The following is a 19,321-nucleotide window of genomic DNA, read 5'->3' as shown; positions in this document are numbered from 1 at the left end:
CCTGAGTAGGTGGGATTACAGGCGCGCACCACCACACCTGGCTAATTTTTAATATTTTTTTAGTGGAGATGGGGTTTCACTATGTTGGCCAGGTTGTTCTTGACCATCTGATCTCAGGTGATCTACCTGCCTCAGCCTCCCAAAGTGCTGGGATTATAGGTATGAGCCACAGTGCACAGCTACATCTGTTTCTTTCTAGGTTTATTTATTATTATTATTATTATTATTATTATTATTATTATTATTAAGATGGGGTCTTGCTCTATCACCCAGGCTGGGGTGCAATGATGGGATCACAGCTAAATGTAGCCTCCAACTCTTGGCCTCAAGTGATCCCCCCACTTCAGCCTCCTGAGTAACTGGGGCTACAGGTGAGTCACCGCGACGGGACTTTTTTTTTTTTTTTTTGTAATTAACCAGGACTTTTACTTGGCGATTGTCGGTCCTGCCCACCAGATGGCGATCTAGAGCATAGCTCGTGGCTATTTCATTCACCGCTGGGTCTCCCGTGGCTGGCCCAGAAGCAGCACTCAATAAAGGCTATTTGAAATGGATGTCTTTATTTACAGAACTAAGAGTCAAGCTCTAGACAGTATGACAAGCCTCCTGGTAGGAGGGACTACCCACAGCAATGTGTCCATCCAGCCACCGCCAGCCTCACTTCCAGCAGATGATGATGTTGGGGTCATTTTCGAGCTGCTCATCCAACTCATGGTAGCTCATGCCTAGGTGGGGTGGTGGAGGAGAGGTCAGTGGCCTTGGCCTGGCCACCCTGCCCTGACCGCACCCTGACTGCCCGCCTGCCTCCACCTGTCTTGCAGCAGATCTCGTCATAGCTGTGGCAGCCTGTATAAAGCCGGGCAGGGTGGCTCTGCTCTTCCCGAGACACCCGCACAGGATACTTCTGTAGTCGCCTGATGAGGTTCTTCATAAGCCCGAACTGGATCAGCTTCCTAGGGTGAGGATCAGAGGACAGAGGGGTGACGCCCTGGCCAGGCCTTCTTTCAGGCAGGCGAACCCTTTCCTGTAGTCTCCCTTCAATTTTGTCTTTGTAGCCCATCATCTCCAGGAAGCCTGCTTGGATTGGCAGTGCCCCATGACCCAGGGCTCCTGAGAGACATAAAGGGTCTAGCTTTCCTCAGGTAACTCCCAAATGCCCCAGCGAATTCTCCTCTGACCGTTCATCAACGTGCTGCAGCTGCTGGGGGTGGCGGCCGATGAGGTCTCGCACGGTAGTGCCAGGGCTCAGGCTGCAGTATAGCTGGAACACATCCCGGAGACTGGCCCTCTTGTGCCCTGTGGGTGCCAGGGATAAGTTCACCATGTGGCCCTGCCCTCCCCAAGATGGCTTCCCCCAGAGCCCACCACTACCTTGCTTGGTCACGTAGGATAGACATGCCTCCTGCAGGGACTTGTCATCTACCAGGTCCTGGACCTTGGGCGTTGGGCAGTATACATTGGAGTACTAGAGGGTAGCAGAAGGCATAGGGGCCTGAGTGAGGGGCTTGGGAAGCTGACACAGCCCTGGTCTGGTCCAGTCACATGGTCCAGTCACTTAATCAAACCCAACTCACCTACCTGGAGGATGGACACCAGTGTCACAACGCCATAGTACCTGAGAGAGAGAGTTGTGCTCAGCTTCTGAGGACCATGCCTTCCCAACCCTCACACCCAGGGCCCCTGAGCTCTTCCCTGGCTGGTGACCTTGTACCAGGTATGACTGTAGGCCCACTCACAGCAGGTTCTGGATAGCAATGCGCACCAGGTTGAGCTCCACGTCTGCCTCTGCTGAAATCTTCTGGACGTGGCGGAACCCATCAATGTAGGGCAGGATCTGGGCAGAGTAGGACAAGGTCAGAAGGAACAGGATGAGGCCAGCGCTGTGGCCAGCCCCAGGTGATGATACCCAGGGAGGGATGGCATACTTGTTGTGTAGTGAGGTCCCACTGTGAGTTGAAGAAATCCTCCTTGTCTTTGGTAAAGACAGGTACATCATATTCCTGGGCCACTGGAGGGTCTGGCCGCTGCTCAATCACCTTCAAGTGGATGGTGTTGGACTCATCTACAAGGGGTCCCATCCATATCCTCAGTGTCACTTCTTCCAAGAGGCCCTCAATTACCATCCAGGCCTCCCAGCATCCCTTGGGGCAAGCAGGTGCCTCTGGGTAGGGCTAATCTTTCTCTTTTTATGAAGTGAGAAACTGAGGCCCACAAAGGGGAAGGAATTGCCCAAGGGGCAGAGCTGGAGAGCTCCACTTCCCCCCTACCCCCAGTCCCAGCTCCATCATGCACTGGACCCTAGACATGGACACCTCAGCCCATGGCTATTTCCTGCCCACCAATGTGTTCATAAGTCTTGTCCTCCCTGACTGGCTGGGCTCACTTTCCCATTTCTCCTCTACCCCTCTGCTGTCCTTGCAGAGGCTGGCCATACCAATGGGCAGAGTGCACCGGCCCGAGGCATTTAGCTCCTCCAGCAAGATGGTCATGATGGGCACCAACTTCTGCTTGCTCTCCTCCGTGGACACGAAGCTGCTCTCTAGCTAGATAGAGCATGGACAGCATGGTGGGCACATCCCAGGACCCCTGGCTGGTTGGCTGCCCTGAGTCCTGAGCTGGTTGCCAGGGTCTCAGGTTTGGGGGACTTAGAAGACATGGGAACACCTTCCCCAAATTTCCGTAAACCCAAGCCCATCTCATTGCAGACCTCTAGTGTGGTCAGATAGCCAGCCAGCTTTTTAACGATGGGCTCGAGGGCGCAGGTCTTGGCCTGGGCATCACACACGAAGCCCAGGTTGAAGAGGAGGGCATTGCGGCTGTACTTCTTGTGTTCGATGCACACAGGACAGCCGATCAGCTTCTTTTCCATGGCTGTGCTAGATAATTGGAACAGAGTCAGGCCCCCAAGCCTGTCCCTTCCTCCTCCTGGGACAACCCCTGCCGCCCACCCCTGCCACCCCGAGCTAGGGCCTCACACAGTGATAAGCTTGTTCTGCAGCTCTGGCTTGGTGATGATGTACACTTGGACTGTGTCAAACAGCTCTCGGGAGATGAAGTCTTCAGGGACCTGGGAAGGGGAGTGGCAATGGGCCCCTCAGTGGACATCTGTACTTGGTGTAGTACAAATGGTGACCTCCTCATGCCCCCCCAAGCCCAAGTCCTCTTGTCCAGCGTTCCCCTCTCTCCCACCCACTCAGGCCTATTCTTTCTATTTCCAAACACACGCTATGATCTCACCTCCTTCCTGGCTTCTGCATATGCTATTCGCTCTACCTGCAACACTTTCTCCTCCCTTATCTAAACTTCCTATGCATCATTTACTCTTCACTCAGTTCAGGGATACTCATGGGTCACCCACCTCACCTTCTGTGGGACCTGGAACCCCTCAACCGGATGCCTACAGCCCAATATCCTACAAACACTGCCAATGTGACCTATGTCTTCCCTGCCACACTGGGAGCCAGGGGCCTGGGTCTGACTATCCTCTAGCCTCACAGTTGTCTGCGAATGAAGTAGCATGCCTGCGTGCAGCACGGGAAACTACCGCCTTTAGGCAGCCGGTTGAGCTCTGGAGAACGTCCCTCTCCCCGCCCAGTCCCGCAAGCCCGGGTGGCACCTGATAGGTGATCTTGGGTCCCAGCGTGGGGTGGAACTCGCTGAAGAATATGCATTCGATGCGGCAGCCGCTGCCCATGGCAATAGCCAGGCCCAGGCCCGTAGCTCCTCGTTTCTCGCGCAGAGGCGTCCCCACCTCCTGTGAACACTTGTCACAGACAGCCCCGAAGCCCGTGTCGCTGGGGCACGCAGGTTCGCTGATCCCTCTGCCCAGCAGCGCCTGCGCAGCGCGACTCAGAGGCGTGGCTGCTGGGGGGTTCGTCCCAGGAAGTCCTGGGTGGGTAGACGTCGCACCCGGAAGTAAAGCGGCTCCGCGACGGAGCGGCGGTGCGCGCGGCAGGGCCCGGAATATCCCGCTTTCTTTGGAGGAAACAACCGCATCAGATCTGCGCTGCAGCTGAGGCAGGCAAGTCCCTAGCGTGGAGGGGCAGCATGCGCGCAGCACTTGGGGAGGCGGTGCGCTAAGGGATTCACGCTGTAACTGGGACCGTAGCAGGGAACTACAATTTCCATAGTGCCCCGCGCCCTCCCAGCGGGCTCTACTGCCGGCGACGGCGTGGTACACGCTGGGATTTGTAGTCTTACATGGCTTTGCGCATCCTACCTGGAAGGCGGACCAGCGTTTGGTACCAGTTCAGATCTGGAGTACACGCTGACAGGCCGCTGGCCCTCGACTGGCATGTTGTGACCATTCCTGGTGCTGGTCTTGGTACTGTTCTTTCCTATCATAACTTATTGGAAGAGGGTAGCATAGCTGCCTTGCAGCCTTTTCTCCAGTGAGGAGTGAACAGTGGGCACCTGAGACCCTGGCCCACGCTACTATGTTTTCAGGCTACAACCACTGGCACGGCTGACCATGGCCCTTTCTGCGGAGACCGAGTCACACATCTACCGAGCTCTGCGTACTGCTTCTGGCGCTGCCGCCCACCTTGTGGCCCTGGGCTTTACCATCTTTGTGGCTGTGCTTGCCAGGCCTGGCTCCAGTAAGTAGAATTCATAGCTGACTTCTGGGAAGGGAAGGGCCGCTTTTCCTGGGGAGGAAGGGCAGTGGGACTCCCGGGAACAGGCCTGGCTGGCTGAGGGAATTCGGTGCCGGAGCGATGAGTGGGGTGGAGCAGGTAGGTGTGGCCAGGGCACACAGAATTCCTGGTTTCTCTTTCCTTGTCTGGGTGCTCCCTTTGGCTGCCTCTCAGGAAGTGTAAGGGAAGGAGGGAGGACTGCCAGAGGAGTGGCAAAGCATGGCCTGTGATCCAGGAAGGGGCCAGGAAGAGAGGATAGGTGTGGGGTCAGCTTGTTGCAGAGCAAGAGGGGGCTCACAGTTTGGCAGCACCTCCTTGGGTGATGGGCTGCTGATATTCCTCAACCCTTAAGGATTGGTATGGCTGGTTTCTTCTTGCCTCAGCCCCATGAGGCTTCCTCTTCTCATTCCAGGCCTGTTCTCCTGGCACCCGGTGCTTATGTCTCTGGCTGTAAGTAGTAGACCTGGGCAGTTCTTAGGGGTGGGAGCATGGGCATGGTTGGTGGCCCTGGCAGCCTCTGGATCTTTGTCTACATTTAATATTTGTTTGGAAGAGTTGCATGCTCCAACTACTTCTGCTCATGGTATATATTTGAGACTTGAGGCCGGGCATGGTGGCTCACGCCTGTAATCCCAGCACTTTGGGAGGCCGAGGCGGGCACATCACCTGAGGTCAGGAGATCGAGACCATCCTGGCTAACACGGTGAAACCCCGTCTCTACTAAAAATACAAAAAATTAGCCAGGCATGGTGGCACGCTCCTGTAGTCCCAGCTCAGGAGGAGAGGCAGGAGAATCACATGAACCCAGGAGATGGAAGTTGCAGTGAGCCAAGATTGCGCCACTGCACTCTAACCTAGGCGACAGCGCGAGGCTCCATCTCAAAAAAACCAAAAAACCAACCCCCACCCTGCAAAAAAGAAAATTAGCTGGGTGTGGTGGCAGGTGCCTGTAATCCCAGTTACTCAGGAGCCTGAGGCAGGAGAATTGCTTGAACCCGGAAGGCGGAGATTGCATTGAGCTGAGATCATGCCATTGCACTCCAGCCTGGGTGACAGAGAGACTATCTCCAAAAAACAAAAAAGACGAATCAGAGTAATTAAGACCCAGGTCAAATGGGTAAGGTTTGTCTAAGCACGAGGCTTCACCCACCTCTAGGCAGAAAGCTGAGACATTGCATTTTGATGCACTTCTGTCCCTTTTTACTTTAATTTCTGGTGATGCACCTAACTTTCCCTGAAATAGTGCACCCGTGTGGCCAGCTCTTGCCAAGAAATTATATCCAGCCCCACACTAGGGAAACAAAGCTTGTGAATCATTTATAATTGCCACATCTCAAACCTTGTGTTTGCTTGGTAACATAGCACAGATGACATTTCAGACTGGCACCTAGGAGGAAGTGTGGAGATTATTCAGGGCACATATATCGTCCCAGATGGGGTTTTCTACTCTTGCCCCACCAAATGGATAGTCCTGTCAGTGGGGAGAGAAAGAAAAAGGGGAATCAGCCCAGACTCACTGGCGGCTGAGAGTTACATAAAGCCCTCTTCCCCTCTTCTGGGACAGCACCCTCACTTGAGCTTCCCATCCCCTGTCTCCTCAGTTCTCCTTCCTGATGACCGAGGCACTACTGGTGTTTTCTCCTGAGAGTTCGCTGCTGCGCTCCCTCTCACGGAAGGGCCGAGCACGCTGCCACTGGGTGCTGCAACTTCTGGCCCTGCTGTGTGCACTGCTGGGCCTCGGCCTTGTCATCCTCCACAAAGAGCAGCTTGGCAAAGCCCACCTGGCTACGCGGCATGGGCAGGCAGGGCTGCTGGCTGTGCTGTGGGCAGGGCTGCAATGCTCAGGTGGGGTGGGGCTGCTCTACCCTAAGCTGCTGCCCCGATGGCCCCTGGCGAAGCTCAAGCTATACCATGCTACCTCTGGGCTGGTGGGCTACCTGCTGGGTAGTGCCAGCCTCTTGCTGGGCATGTGCTCACTCTGGTTCACTGCTTCTGTCACTGGTGCAGCCTGGTACCTGGCTGCACTATGCCCTGTCCTCACCAGCTTGGTCATTATGAACCAGGTGAGCAATGCCTACCTATACCGCAAGAGGATCCAACCATGAGCTCTTCCCAGCCTAGGGGAAGCCTGGATTTGCCCCTCCATGTAGGAGCTGGGGCTAGGGACCTCTTGAACTCTCTCAGCTGAGTCAGGGGACACCTCAGGCACTGGGACAGTTGGGCAGTTGGAGGCCCATATGTGAATTCCTGCTCCTCATGCTGGAGTGCCTCCCATTTCCTTCCCCTCTCTCCGTCATCCCAGAGGAACTTATGCATCATGTGTCTGGATGAAGCTAGGGCTGCAAGACCGCCTCCCCTGCAAGGCAGCTCATACTTGTACTGTGTGTCCAGAAATTTCAGGAGAGAAAAAAGTAAAAATTTTTACAAAAATGACTGAAAAGATTGATGGGAGAAGCAGCCCAGAGTTGGGGATGGTTCTTGTTAATGCCATCAGCATGGGAAAATGGGCAGCTGGGCAAGATGGGGACCCCTCCGATCCCTGGCTGTTCCCTATGGGGCTGAAGCTCTCCCAGCACACAAATCCCCAGGATCTAGCTGCTGAGCCTCCCAGCCACTCTGGGCCCTGGCAGGCCCTAGAGCTACAGCTGTGAATGGTACAGCTGTGTGTCCTTTCTGTCCCCCGGCTGTCCACTGTGCTGGAGTCTCCAGACTGTGAGGGTTAGATACATACAATAACAGGATGGGAGCTGGGGGTGAGTTGTCTCTAGGGGTGGCAAGCACTGAACATTCTGTCTTAGAGGTAAACCATGGATAAGAACAGCACCTTATGATGGAGAGGCCCTTATCATCAGATCTAGGCAGGGACAGAAGGCCTCCCAGATAGGGATTCGAAGGGAAAGAAAAAAGGAGTAAGAGTCTGAGGCAATAGCTCTTGGAAGGTTACTTGGCAGTGTGCATGTGGTGGTGGCGGTGGTGGGGAGCTGGGGCAATGGGCTTCTCTATCCAGGTGGAGTTAACCATGGAGACAATCAAGTCCCTGTCTAACTTTGCAGTTGAACGTGATGAGGGGCTGCACAAGGTGGCCTGACAAGAGCCCAGGAGTCATTCGTCAGAGAACTGCTTTATTGATACTGCGAGCCTGGGCTTGGCTGCCCACTCAAAGTGGTCCTGTAGAAAATACCTGGGAGCCGAAGCTGTTCTGATTCAGAAGCAGTCATGGCCACAGCAGAGGGAAACAAATCCTGACAGGAACAGTCCTTCTGTGGATGGGCAGGGATGTGCAGCCCCAGGTCGGCTCCTGCATGTGCTGGGCCCCCAGAACATTTTTGGCAAATCCTTGCCTTGGCTCAGGGCTCTCGGCAACCAGTTTCAGATGTGAGGGCCAGCCCAGGAGCTGTGGCATCAGTGTCCCTGCAGCCACTTGCTTGGGGCTGCCAGCTGATGTACATTCTTACCTCAGATGAGGGCCTGGACTGGCCGATGCCTCAGAGGCTCCAGGCCTGGCATAGTGGTTGTCTGGAGTTGGAACCAGGTAGCAAGAGTCCTGGGTAGTGTTGGCGAGAAACAGCAGAAGGCCATGGAAAGCCCCAGCAGGTCTTCTTCCCTCTCCTCAGAGCAGTCAGGTGCCCTGGAGTAGCTGAGAGGATGTCAAGGGGGGCTCAGGAGGGGAGGTGCCACACTCCAGGTGGTCTGGAGTTACAGTGTCGAGGGAGCTGCCTCGAAGGTGATTAGACTGGATTCTGGGGCAGCCCCCTTCCCTGGGGGTGTAGGAGCTTTGTCTGAGGGCAGGGGGCTGTCCACCTTGGCCCCAGACTCCTCTTCATCATCATCCATGCTGGGCCAGACGGACTGGTCCTCCACTCTCTTCAGCCGCTCATTGAGTGCCTTCAGGGCCAGTTGCCTGGGGCCAGAGGAGAGGACAGGTCACTCTGGGTTTGGCCTTGGCTCATGCTCTCCGCCCTTCTGCAGCAGGCTGACTCCTCACCGTACCACCTAGACTCCTCCCCCAGAATCCCATGTTTCCCCTTCACCATGCAGAGCCTGGGACTCCCCAGAGATTGGTTTAGGACCCACTCTGCCATCAGAATGATAACCCAAAGGCTCTAAGAGTCTTCCCTCCATAGCTGAGGCACCTCCAGGGTGGGAAGGTCAGCTGGGTGTCTGCCAGACTGCCCACCAGGCCAGCCACCAGGAATGGTTCTGAGGGTGGTATCTAAGGGTGGGTGGAACTAGTGCCCTAGGGCAGATGGGTGGAACGGCAAATTTTGGAGTTTCCATGAGTTTCTGCCTGGGTGCGGGCATCACATCCAAGGGAAGCGTTATTAATTCTCCCCGTCTCCTGGTTAGGGGTATCTTGACCCTCCTGGCAAGGGTCAATGGGGAAGGCTGGAACTCAACACCTCCCTTGGTGCTCAGCCCAGGAAGCAGGGCCAACCTGGGTAAGTCTACCCATCCTAACTGACGCTAATATTCTCCCTCTCAGAAGAACCCCCAAAGCCACCAAGGCCCTTGTTAGAGCAGGGACTTCGAGGAGCCCTTGCAAGAGAAGGAGAAACAGCCCACATGGGTAGGCATAGGCCAGAGCCTACTGCTTCCACAGGGTGTATCCTTAGGGGCCCCACTTTGAGAGCAGGTGGGAAAGTCCAACAGAAGAAGGTTTACACATGTGCTTGGGACCCTGGCTGACCAGAAGGTGGAGTGCCGCAGCTGCCAGGGAACCGTTTCAACAGTGACCACTGTGGACTCCTATGCCTCAGCCTCTCTGTGCCACCAATGTGGGGACAGCCGGTGTAGCCTTTCAGGTTCCAGCTGAGAACCAAAATCTACACCATGCCAGGGAACATGACAAAAGAGGCAACAAGGACACGGGTGTAGAAAGCCCTAGCACACTTCCACCCTGCCTATCTCACACGTGACAAGTTGGCATAGACAGGACAGTCCTTCCCTGCTGCTTCCCAGGCTCCCATCCTGATGATGCCCTTGCCAGTTCCATCTAAAGCCTGCCAGGGCAGAGAGCGAGTGTCACACTAGTCACTTCCTCACAAGGACCAGAGAGACAGGAAACCCTGCCTCCCTCTCCTGGTAGCCCTTTGGAGTTCGGCGTGGCCATGCAGTCAGATGTCAAAGTGGCTGGAGGAATAACCCCCACCCCCATGTAAGCTAACAACCATAAGGCTATGCCAAGAACCCGCCTCTTGACCCTCCCTTCCTCCCCACCAACCTGCTTCCCCCGCGTCCATTTTCTTGGGCCTGGGCAGAGGTTTTTGAATGTCCAGCCAACCCTAATAATCCAACACCTCTCAGTGGCGGAGGGGTCCCCAGTGGCCTGGCCCCACCTGAATAGCTCTGGGGGACAGTTCAATTCCTACCATGCCCAGCTCTCCTGGCCCCAACTTTAATACCAGCTAAGGTTAAGAGAGACTTCTGTCCTTAAGGCTTATCACCTATAAAGACCCAAGCTCTAGAGCCCAGAATTATGCTCTACAGCATGCTGTATATACTTTTCAACACCTACCACACCTTGGGCCCATAGTGATCTGTGGCCCTTCCCCAGCTGGAACTTCTTCAAGAAAGGAATGTGTCCCACACTCAATTCCACAGCCCAGTGGAGAGTAAATACAGGGATAACTGCAGTTAAATTCATAGAGCTTTCTGCCACAACCCCATTCACAGGTGAGCAAAAGCAGGAGCCTTGGCAACGCAAAGGACAAAGCCCGCCCCAGATTTTACTACTCAAGTAATTGCCTCAAAACACTCAATAATGATGTTGGAAACGGAGCTGTGGATTTTGTGAAAGCTGGGACCACTTTGCTGGCTCCACAGATCTGGGAGAGAAAGAGCTGAATTTAAAAAGATCCCTCCTGCCCTGGCCAAAGTGCATTTAGTGAAGAATTCAGCTGGGACTCCTGATGCTGTGGATGGCTTGGTTTATAGATAATGAAAGGGTCATCGCCACTCCCTGGTGTAGTCAGCAGGCTCCCTCAGTGGGTCATGTAGCCTGTGTCTGGTTTTGGTGACACATGCCTGCTGGAGACGGAGGTAAATGTGGTAAAACCCCAAGCTTCCCTCTCGATAAATAAGTGGCAGAGAAGCACAGCATCTGAGTTAAAGCCCAGGAAGAGGACACAGCACTTGGAAACTGGAGTGGCCCAGATCACCTTTCGAGGACCCCAGGCCTCCTTCCCTGTCCCTTCCTCACAGGGAAAGTACCAGCAGGTTGCTTCTGGCTCCCAGGCCCAATGTCTAGGATTCTGAGATTCTGAGGCAAGGCCAGGGTTCTGTGTACCTCCACTGGGCCTTCACAGCACCAAAGGAAACTGCATTTCTTGAGACTTATTAAGTGGCCACAGTGGTGAGGAAAGTGCCTAGTGGACCCCAGACACCTAACTGCTGAGCTCCTCAAGGCCAAAGACTGATTTTATCTTTCCAGATCTGCCCCAACACCTGACTGTAGGTCTCCACCTATGTACGGCAAACACCTCAACAGATGGTATGCGACTCGACCAGTATGCTCCTAGCTTGACAAGATTTTGGAAAATTTCACAGTACCTTCTCCGCTCAGCGTCTTGAGGGTCTGTGCCTGGCAGGCTGATGGTGATGGAGGATGGGGCACCCACATCGTAGCGCTTCACCGTCTTCTGGCATATCTTTACCTTCACCAGGAGGCCGTGCACCAAGTTCGCCAGCAACCCCACCACAGGCTGCAGGATCTCAGGGAAGAAAGTGGCGAAAGCAAAGTGGTCAGCCATGTCCCCTCGGCCCCGGCTGTGGCGCTGGTAGAAGCGAAGATACACCCAACTGGAGAGCAATCCGAAGCCATAGGAAGCCAGTGCCGGGCTCTGGAGCAGTGTGGCGAGCCGCAGCAGGAGCAGCAGCGCCAGCAGCAGCATGGGCATCACACTGACGCGCACCTGGGGCACTCGCAGGACCACACAATCCCCCATGGTTTGCTTGAGTGCCACCAGGACACCACCTAGGAAGCCCAAGGCGCCGTGGATACGGACAGTGAACAAGTAGACCAGGTTGAAGGAAGCCATGTAGGTGAGGAGGTAGGCGAAGGCCCCCAGCAGCCCTACAGACACATTCACCACTGAGAAGAAGATGAGCAGCTCCAAGGCCCCCCAGAGGGGCTCCAGCAAACGCCCAGCCACCACCACCGTGGTCAGGCTGATGGCCACGTCCCACACATGCTGCTCCATCAGCCCATGGGTGGCCAGGGTCCAGATCCAGAAGTTGGGGGGAAAGAGGTAGCCCGGGGTGACCGCCAGGCAGCCTGTGTCCACGGCGAAGGAGAGCAGGTAGAGGAATAGTACCGCTGCACACAGAGCCTTCACCACCACGCTGGCGCTGGCCAGGATGGCCCCCAAGTGCTGGCGGGCGCCTGGCAGGGCACGTTGCATCTTTCCGGCGGCTGTCGACCTGAGGAAATGGTCTGGTAGGCCAGGGGCCTCCCCGGGGCCTCGTCCCAGTCCGGCCCCGATGGGAGGCCCAGGCCCGGCCTAGTCACTGGCCTATGGCCCTGGTAAAGGATCCGCTTCTGATCGGGTGGGGCTCTGGTCCCGAGGGGCCGACTCGGGCCTTGTCGCCGGGCAGCAGCGTAGGCCCCTCGCCCGGGACCTGAGGGAAGGCCCTGGACGGCTTTGGCACGCCCGCCTGCCCACCCTGTAGGCCCCGTGCCAGGCTAGTCTGGCTGGCGATGATCTCAGGGCTGGGCCTCCTCCATCCACTCCGAGTCCCTTCGGTTCGCAAGGGGGCTAGTTCCGTACCCGAGTCAAGCCTGGTCAGCTCCCGTTGGGCCTGGCTCCTGGCTTCGACCGTACCTCCTTTCTCGGGGGGCCGACAAACAGGGTGCTGCGCCTGCGCGCCCCCGGCGGCAGCGGGCTGTCCTCTAAGAGCCTGTGTTCCGGCTCCTCTGCATGCTGGGATACGGAGTCCTTGGTTGCAGCCGGGGAAGAGTGGGACAGGGTTCTGGCTAGAACTACAAGTCCCAGGAGGCCATGCGCACGGATCGGTCCCGTCGTGGTGAGAGGGGACTGTGCTGGGACTTGTAGTTCTCGGGGACCGTTTCCGTCGGTTCTCAGGAGGTGGGAAGGGATGAATTAGCATCTCTAACCCCTGAAAGCGGCGGTGGGGGTTCGGGAAGCAACACAGCTCTAGCGCCCACACTTGCTGAATTCCCTGGGAAGAGTAGCTCTATTTGTGCATGTACCTCTGAGCGAGTGTGTCCCTCGCGGCTGGCGTGTGGGTATGGGTCACTGTGTGACAAACAGAACCTCCGTGGTCTGTTGAATGGGACCTGACCCAGTCTGGAACCCTTGCTCTGCCTTGGCCGCTGTGTGGCATTGGTTAAGTTCCTGAACCTTTTTGAAACTCAGTTTCAGGGACCGTAAAATGTAGATGATGACATGATCTTCCTGTCCTAATAAGGGGAAAGGGGTGTAAAATGCCAGTCCACTCTGGGTACTCAGCGAGTGTTGCCCATGTTGCCTTTTTTTGTTTGTTTTCTCCCACTTGGAAACATTTTTGGTTTGTTATTTCACGTTGCCTTTTTTCCAAGTGAGGTGGACCTGGAGCACAAGCCTAGGACTCCCTCCCGCATAGGGACGAGGCTGGGCTGCCCTCAGTGACCCTCCTCCCCGCTAGAGACTTCTGATCACTGCGGAGGAAGAGAGGTCTCTCCACAAGCCTGGGCCAGGCCTGTTCTGGCCCCACTTCACGCCACAGTGGCTTCTGACAGTGGTTGTGTTCTGTGTCTTTTTTTTTTTTTTTTTTTTTTTTTTGTACATTGAGTTACTTAAAAAAAGAACTGTACATATAGGCTGGACACGGTGGCTCATGCCTGTAATCCCAGCACTTAGGGAGGCCAAGGTGGGCGGATCACCTGAGGTCGGGAGTTTGAGACCAGCCTGACCAAGATGGATAAACCCCGTCTCTACTAAAAATACAAAACTAGCCAGGCGTGGTGGCACATGCCTGTAATCCCAGCTACTCGGGAGGCTGAGGCAGGAGAATCGCTTGAACCTGAGAGGCGCAGGTTGTGGTGAGCCAAGATCCTGCCATTGCACTCCAGCCTGGGCAAAGAGTGAAACTTTGTCTCAAAACAAAAAGCTGTACATGTAATTAAAACAATTTTTGACAAAGTACTTTTATAAAGCACAGAATCCCTTCCTTTCAGCTACTGATTTCAGTGTGTGCCGATGTGTGCATGGCCTACAGGTTACAAAGGGTGCTGATGCTTTTTTTTCTGGGGTCTGGGTTCCCACTGGTTGCCACATCAGGGTAAGGTTGCCAGTTTTAGCAAATAAAAATACAGGATGCTCAGTCAAATTTGAATTCCAGATAAACAACGAATAATCTTTGAGTATAATCATGTCCCCCCCCTTTTTTTTTGAAACAGGGTCTAGCTTTGTCCCAGGCTGGAGTGCAGTGGCACAATCATAGCTCACTGCCACCTCAAACTCCTGGACTGAAGGGATCCTCCAGCCTCAGCCTCCTGATTAGCTGGGACTACAGGCACACACTACTGTGCCCAGCTAATTTTTAAAATTTTTTTATTTTGTAGAGACATGGGCAGGGGCAGGGTCGCCATCTTACCCAGGCTGGTCTTGTGAGCTCAAGTGATCCTGCTGCATCAGCCTCCCAAAGTGTTGGCATTACAGGCATTAGCCACTGTGCCCAGCCCCCAGTTTTTCAGTATAGGTATGTCCCACACAATAGTTGAAACACTTTCATACTAAAGACTCGTTCATGATCTGAAATTCAAAATTGGGTGTTCTGTATTTTATCTGACCACCCTATCCAAGATTGCAAGGGCTGTTGCAGGCCATGGGCGCTGTCTTGGGGGTTGTGGATTAGACATTGCTCTGCAGCAGACCCCTGCAGAGGAGTGAGAAAAAAGTCCCCATCTTGGCTGAGGCCTGGAAGCCCCTTCATCTATTTAGCATCCAAGCCCCTCAACCCCTGTGGCCAGCTCCTCTCTAAAATCTTTGCTGGTTTTCAGCCTTCTCACCTGGGGGGAAAGGCTTTCTCCTCTTAGTTTGCTCATCTGTGGTATGGAGATACACTAGTACCCACCCCAGAGATGGTGGTGAGGACTCAGCCAGGTGAGTGCGGAGTGAGCGGAGCGTTGGGAGGAGAGAGAGCACTGCGGTAGGAAGGCAGGGACACATGTGCTCTGGTGGTTACAGGTTATAATTCTCTCCACATGAGAAGATTGCGAAGGTCACACTGACCAGGGTGAAAATGAATTTGGGCCTAAGCTTGAGCGGATTCACAAAAATGAAGTTTGGCCTATGGCTCCAGTTTAAGCAGCTGCAGCCTCAAGCTCCTCTGGGCCAGGAGGGAGCCGTTGCTGCGCTTGTGGTTATGGCTTCTTGGAATAACAGGACCACCAGATTCACCTCCCCACTAAACCAGCATCCCTTCCCTCCAGGGTCCTGGCTTTCAGCCTCTGGGAGGGTGTTTGTGTTGCTTTTTTTTTTTTTTTTTTTTCTGAGACAGAGTCTCGCTCTGTTGCCCAGGCTGGGGTGCGGTGGCACAATCTTGGCTCACTGCAACCTCCGCCTCTTGGGGACAAGCAATTATCCTGCCTCAGCCTCCCAAGTAGCTGGGATTACACCATGCCTGGCTAATTTTTTTGTATTTTTAGTAGAGACGGGGTTTCACCATGTTGGCCAGGCTGGTCTCGAACTCCTGACCTCAAGTGATCTGCCCGCCTCGGCCTCCCAAAGTGCTAGGATTACAGGCGTGAGCCACTGCACCCAGCCTGTTTGGCTTGTCCTTAAAAGACAGCTTTTTGAGATGATATGAGACAAAGTATGTCAAGGGCCTGGCACCTGTTAACTGGTGGAAGCAAGTATCATGCCGTGTGGTTGCCAGGGACCTGGGCTACCATGGTCTTGACCCCCAGCAGAGCACTAAGTGAGACTCTAAGGTCTTGGCCAACTGTCTTCATAGCTACCCAGTCCTCACCCCCAGGCTGATACAGTGGATGGGAACCATTTGAAGTGAAAATATGAACATTATTTAATAACTGATCTTCTGTAATAAACCATTTGAAAATATTTTACAAGGAATCACACACACGGTATTTTACAAAGTTTCTTTTTTGTCGCTGTTGTTTTTCCGACTTGTCTGTACAAAATAGAACAACATAAAAAGGGCAGAGAAAAGGAAATGGACCCCATTCCCCCAACCCAAGGTGAGGGGCAGCCAGGTCGGGTGGGTAATGAGAAGGATTAGACCCAGCTGGGGGTTAGACAGCTACCTGATGGGGATTGTTTTGTCTGTTTTTCTGTTTTTTAAACTTAAAATATATATTTTTCTGTATATGTTTATTTTTATATTCTCCATTGAGCACCTGACTACACTACAGTTACACGCACGCCCCTGAAGGACACAGCTGGCATCCAGGCCAGGTGCACATGGACACCTACCCTGGCACCGGCAGTGGGCATGGACCATACACACACACTGAGAAAGCGACAAGCAACAGGGCATTAATTAACGAAGCCATTAATTAATGCATCACCCTCCCCCCTCCTCCCAGTCCCTCTGAGCCCCATCACTACATCCCCTTGCCCTCAGTTCCCCACTGGCCCCCAGGCTGGGATGCCTTTGGGGGAAATGACCAGAATGAATGAAGAGCTGTGCCCAGGCCCCACCTCTGTGTGTGCACAGAGCGTGTGTGTGTGTGTTCAGCAGGGGAGGGGCAGTTTGCCCTCCTATGAGCAGGGAGTGTCTTTGTGGAAGTGGGAGGGAGATAGGGAGTGGGCACTGGCCTGAGTGTGTAAGGGCCAGATTGGGGGAAGGATGGCCCAGCCAGGGGAGACCAAGTCACCCCTGCTAAGGCAAAGGGTGATGTCTGGTGGGGGTTCCTCTGCCGAAAGGTGCAGGCAGTGGCATGTGGTCCCACTGAGGGCCTGACACTAGTGAGAAATGGTTACAATGCGCACCTGGAGAGGTGAGGGACACTTGGAGGACACTGGTGGTTAGGGGTGGGACAGAGGATTCTTCACCCCCTGCCCCAGCATTTGGCACTGTTTGACATTCAGCTTTAGAGATGGGAGGACCAGCCAGGCCGCAGCTCAGATTAGAGGCAGGTGGTAAGCAGGAGATGGAGTGTGCAGGTGCCAACCCTCCCACCAACCCCTCGCCCTGTGTAAGGCTTTGTAAGCCCCACCCCACCCCATAGTGTGTGTGTTTGTGCGTGTGCCCAGTGGGGTATGTCTGAGTCCAGTTTCCGTCCTCAAGGTTCCAGGTGTATATAGGGTAGTGTCTAAACTGGCATCACTGACTATCCTGACACCCAGTCGGCTTGGGGATGTGGCTGTAGGCCTGAAAGGGGGAGGAGCCCATGGGGGCTGCCCCAGAGCCTCTCTCCTGCTAGGATTTAAGCTGGGAGGCACAGGCTTCAAACTGGCCATCTCCCCTTCCTCCACTATTCTCACAGAAACCAAGTTTGGGCTTGAGTGGGGCAGAGAGGCCGGGTCAGGAGTCCAGCTGAGGCAGGGTCCCCCCTCACATAAGGAGCCTCTAGGCGGGGCAGCAGCAGAGGCCTGGTTTTGGCACCAGTGCGTGTGGCCTCCCTGTCCCATCCCACTGGGGGGTAGCCCAGCAGGGAAGAAGGGTCTGGGGACACTTGAACAGTTCAGAGGTGAGACGTGATTTGGGTGCCAAAGACCTGCGGCATCCCGCTTTGGGACTCCCCATCCCAAGGCGCAGACCAGACTCCCAGGGCCTGGCCAGCTCAGGTCCTTCAGTGAGGGAGGGACGAGGCCCTAAGGAGGGGAGTGTAGGGCAGGAGGGTGGGAAAGGCGAAGAAGTCAGGTGGGGTGGGGTGGGGTGGGGTGGGGTGGGGTGGGGCTCTCAGAGGCGGCGAGAGGCGTGGACGAGGACTTGAGGCTGCGGCCGGGGCGGCAGGCCCAGGAGGAGCAGCAGCTGCAGGGAGACCAGGACGCCCAGCGACGGCGGGAAGGAGGCCCCGCGGCCACAGTCTGAGGTATCTTCCTGCAGGGAGAGACAAGGAGCTGGTCGGCCTGGGCGCGCGCGCAAGGCCGAGGGACTTCGGGTCCACCGCCCCCTCTCCTCACCGTCGCGTTGTAGTCGAAGCAGATGTGCGGGCCTCTCCGGTATCGCGGTCTCTGCACTAGCTCACACTGCTCCGGGCCGTCCGCTGGGCATGGGTGGGGAGTCAAGGAGGCGGCGGCGGCAGGGAGAGGGCGCGCGGGGAATAAGGGGAGCGGAGGGCGGGGAGGGCGGGGGCAGGATACAGTGCGTCTCCTTCTGCAGCAGTCGGCCAGCCTCGCACTGGCTGCACAGCGGCTTCTCGGCCACCACGAAGAGAAGGTTGGTGTTGGTCAGCCTCTGCGCGTGAAACAGCCTGCGGGCAGCCAGGAAAGGCGGGCGTTGAGCTTGCCCCGCCACTGACCCGCCGCCGTACTGCGGCCCCGCTCCTTCCATCCTCCCGAGCGTCTCGCCCCATTCACAGGCTCCGCCCTTGGCCTTTGGTCCCGCCCCACTGCCGCACCTGGAGCAGTTTCCGCAGTCGATGATGGCGTTGTAGGAGGCGTTTACCGAGCCGAAGTAGTACTGGGTCTGTTTCATGACGCAGCTGCTCTCGCGCGTCTCGGGGCTCCCCTCGGCCTCCGCGGGGTCTGCGAGGGCCCAGAGCGCCTCAGCTACGCCCACAGACCCGGGCAAGGTCTCCGTCCTCCCTCAGTCGTAGGCCCCACCCTCCCCTTGGAGTCGTCTTTGCTCAGACTGGGGACCCGGACTTGAGGCGCTTCCAAAGCCCTACCTACCTGCTTGGAACCAACTGTGGTAGATGAGGCCGTAGAGAAGCTGCTGGAACAGGGACCTGCAGGGCACGGAGAGGCGAGTTCAGGTGGTCGGCAGAGAACGATGCCGTGCCCTACTTCTCTTCCGAGTCCTACTGACCAGGGAGCACTTCTCTACCCACCTCCCGCTCAGGACTCACCAGGCGGCAGCAGAGGTCCACCAGGCCAGGTTAAGGAAGTCTGCAACGGTGGGCTGCAGTGGAGAGAGGGTCGTGGACTGCCACTGCTGCCCCTCGCCCTAGGTCACCCCCAGCTCTATCAAATGTCAGAGGTAGGGGGTCATCTGTGGGCAGGTCTCCCAGTCCCCCCATCTCCAGTCCAGGCATCTCTGGGGACTCACCACAAAGACACCCCGGGGTGCAGCACCCAGGTTGCCAGGGGGCTGAGGGGCACAGGCTGCCTGATAGTCATAGGACTCCTTGCGGCTGTAGAAGGAGTTATTGTAGAGTGCCAGCATCAGGTTGGCATCCACCTCACTGAAGAACCTGCCCACCTGAGAATGCCAGGAGAAAGCCATGGTCACAGGGCTGGCAGTGCTACACCCCTAGAAGGCAAGGCTCAAATCCCTACTCTCTTCTTCCACTCTCTTCCTGATCCTCACCTGGTCCCACTGATGGTTCTGGTTGGACAGCACCAGGAATCCTCCATCATCAATGAGGACACAGAGTAAGTCCTAAGAGGTAGGGAATGGGGAGGAAAATGGAGAGGGGCTGGGCCCCAGACCTTCCACCCCAGGCAGTCCAGTGGTTCAGAGTTGGGGGGCATCACTCCCCCAGTCCTGGAAAGGCTGTGAAGTCAGGGTGGGGATGTTGAGACCCACAGGCCAAGGGATGTGCTGGGAGTCGCAGC

The 19,321-nt window shown here is 55.7% G+C and overlaps 4 protein-coding genes across 6 annotated transcripts in view; 1 reads left to right on the top strand and 3 right to left on the bottom strand.

Moving 5' to 3' along the window:
• Positions 1-538: 538 nt before the first annotated feature.
• On the bottom strand, positions 539-4,123 carry NPRL2 (NPR2 like, GATOR1 complex subunit). Of its 2 annotated transcripts, none has more exons than XM_023231420.3 (11): positions 3,617-4,123; positions 2,976-3,067; positions 2,708-2,876; positions 2,435-2,543; positions 1,926-2,062; positions 1,737-1,834; positions 1,579-1,615; positions 1,372-1,465; positions 1,179-1,296; positions 811-953; positions 539-725 (listed from the first exon to the last, which is right to left on the bottom strand). In XM_023231420.3, the coding sequence occupies exons 1-11, from the start codon at positions 3,692-3,694 to the stop codon at positions 658-660; spliced, it is 1,143 nt and encodes a 380-aa protein (XP_023087188.1). In that variant the 5' UTR covers positions 3,695-4,123; the 3' UTR covers positions 539-657. The 2 variants fall into 2 exon arrangements, with proteins under 2 accessions (XP_023087188.1, XP_023087189.1); XM_023231421.2 differs by having other exon boundaries at positions 540-725; positions 2,708-2,871; positions 3,617-3,748.
• LOC111555398 (cytochrome b561 domain-containing protein 2) lies at positions 3,874-7,056 on the top strand. The gene is made up of 4 exons (XM_023231423.2): positions 3,874-4,021; positions 4,447-4,598; positions 5,047-5,084; positions 6,236-7,056. Exons 2-4 carry the CDS (start codon positions 4,472-4,474, stop codon positions 6,737-6,739), a joined length of 669 nt encoding a protein of 222 aa, XP_023087191.1. The 5' UTR covers positions 3,874-4,021; positions 4,447-4,471; the 3' UTR covers positions 6,740-7,056.
• A 679-nt stretch (positions 7,057-7,735) lies between these two features.
• TMEM115 (transmembrane protein 115) lies at positions 7,736-12,601 on the bottom strand. Its single transcript, XM_023231422.3, has 2 exons — positions 11,184-12,601; positions 7,736-8,535 (listed from the first exon to the last, which is right to left on the bottom strand). Exons 1-2 carry the CDS (start codon positions 12,032-12,034, stop codon positions 8,331-8,333), a joined length of 1,056 nt encoding a protein of 351 aa, XP_023087190.1. The 5' UTR covers positions 12,035-12,601; the 3' UTR covers positions 7,736-8,330.
• Positions 12,602-15,721: 3,120 nt separating this feature from the next.
• CACNA2D2 (calcium voltage-gated channel auxiliary subunit alpha2delta 2) overlaps positions 15,722-19,321 on the bottom strand; it is a 140,891-nt gene continuing 137,291 nt past the window's right edge. For both annotated transcript variants that reach the window (XM_023231425.2, XM_023231424.1), the window contains exons 31-38: positions 19,074-19,145; positions 18,813-18,965; positions 18,613-18,665; positions 18,437-18,492; positions 18,163-18,289; positions 17,906-18,015; positions 17,726-17,808; positions 15,722-17,642 (exon numbers count right to left, since the gene is read on the bottom strand). In XM_023231425.2, the coding sequence (XP_023087193.1) occupies positions 17,502-17,642; positions 17,726-17,808; positions 17,906-18,015; positions 18,163-18,289; positions 18,437-18,492; positions 18,613-18,665; positions 18,813-18,965; positions 19,074-19,145 (795 nt within the window). In that variant the 3' untranslated portion in view covers positions 15,722-17,501. The remainder of the gene's footprint in view (positions 17,643-17,725; positions 17,809-17,905; positions 18,016-18,162; positions 18,290-18,436; positions 18,493-18,612; positions 18,666-18,812; positions 18,966-19,073; positions 19,146-19,321) is intronic.

Source organism: Piliocolobus tephrosceles, chromosome 2 (genome assembly GCF_002776525.5).
Source record: "Piliocolobus tephrosceles isolate RC106 chromosome 2, ASM277652v3, whole genome shotgun sequence".
In the NCBI taxonomy this organism is placed as follows: Eukaryota; Metazoa; Chordata; class Mammalia; order Primates; family Cercopithecidae; genus Piliocolobus; species Piliocolobus tephrosceles.
The sequence above is the reverse complement of the archived record's forward strand: the minus strand, read 5'-3'. Positions and strand labels throughout refer to the sequence as shown.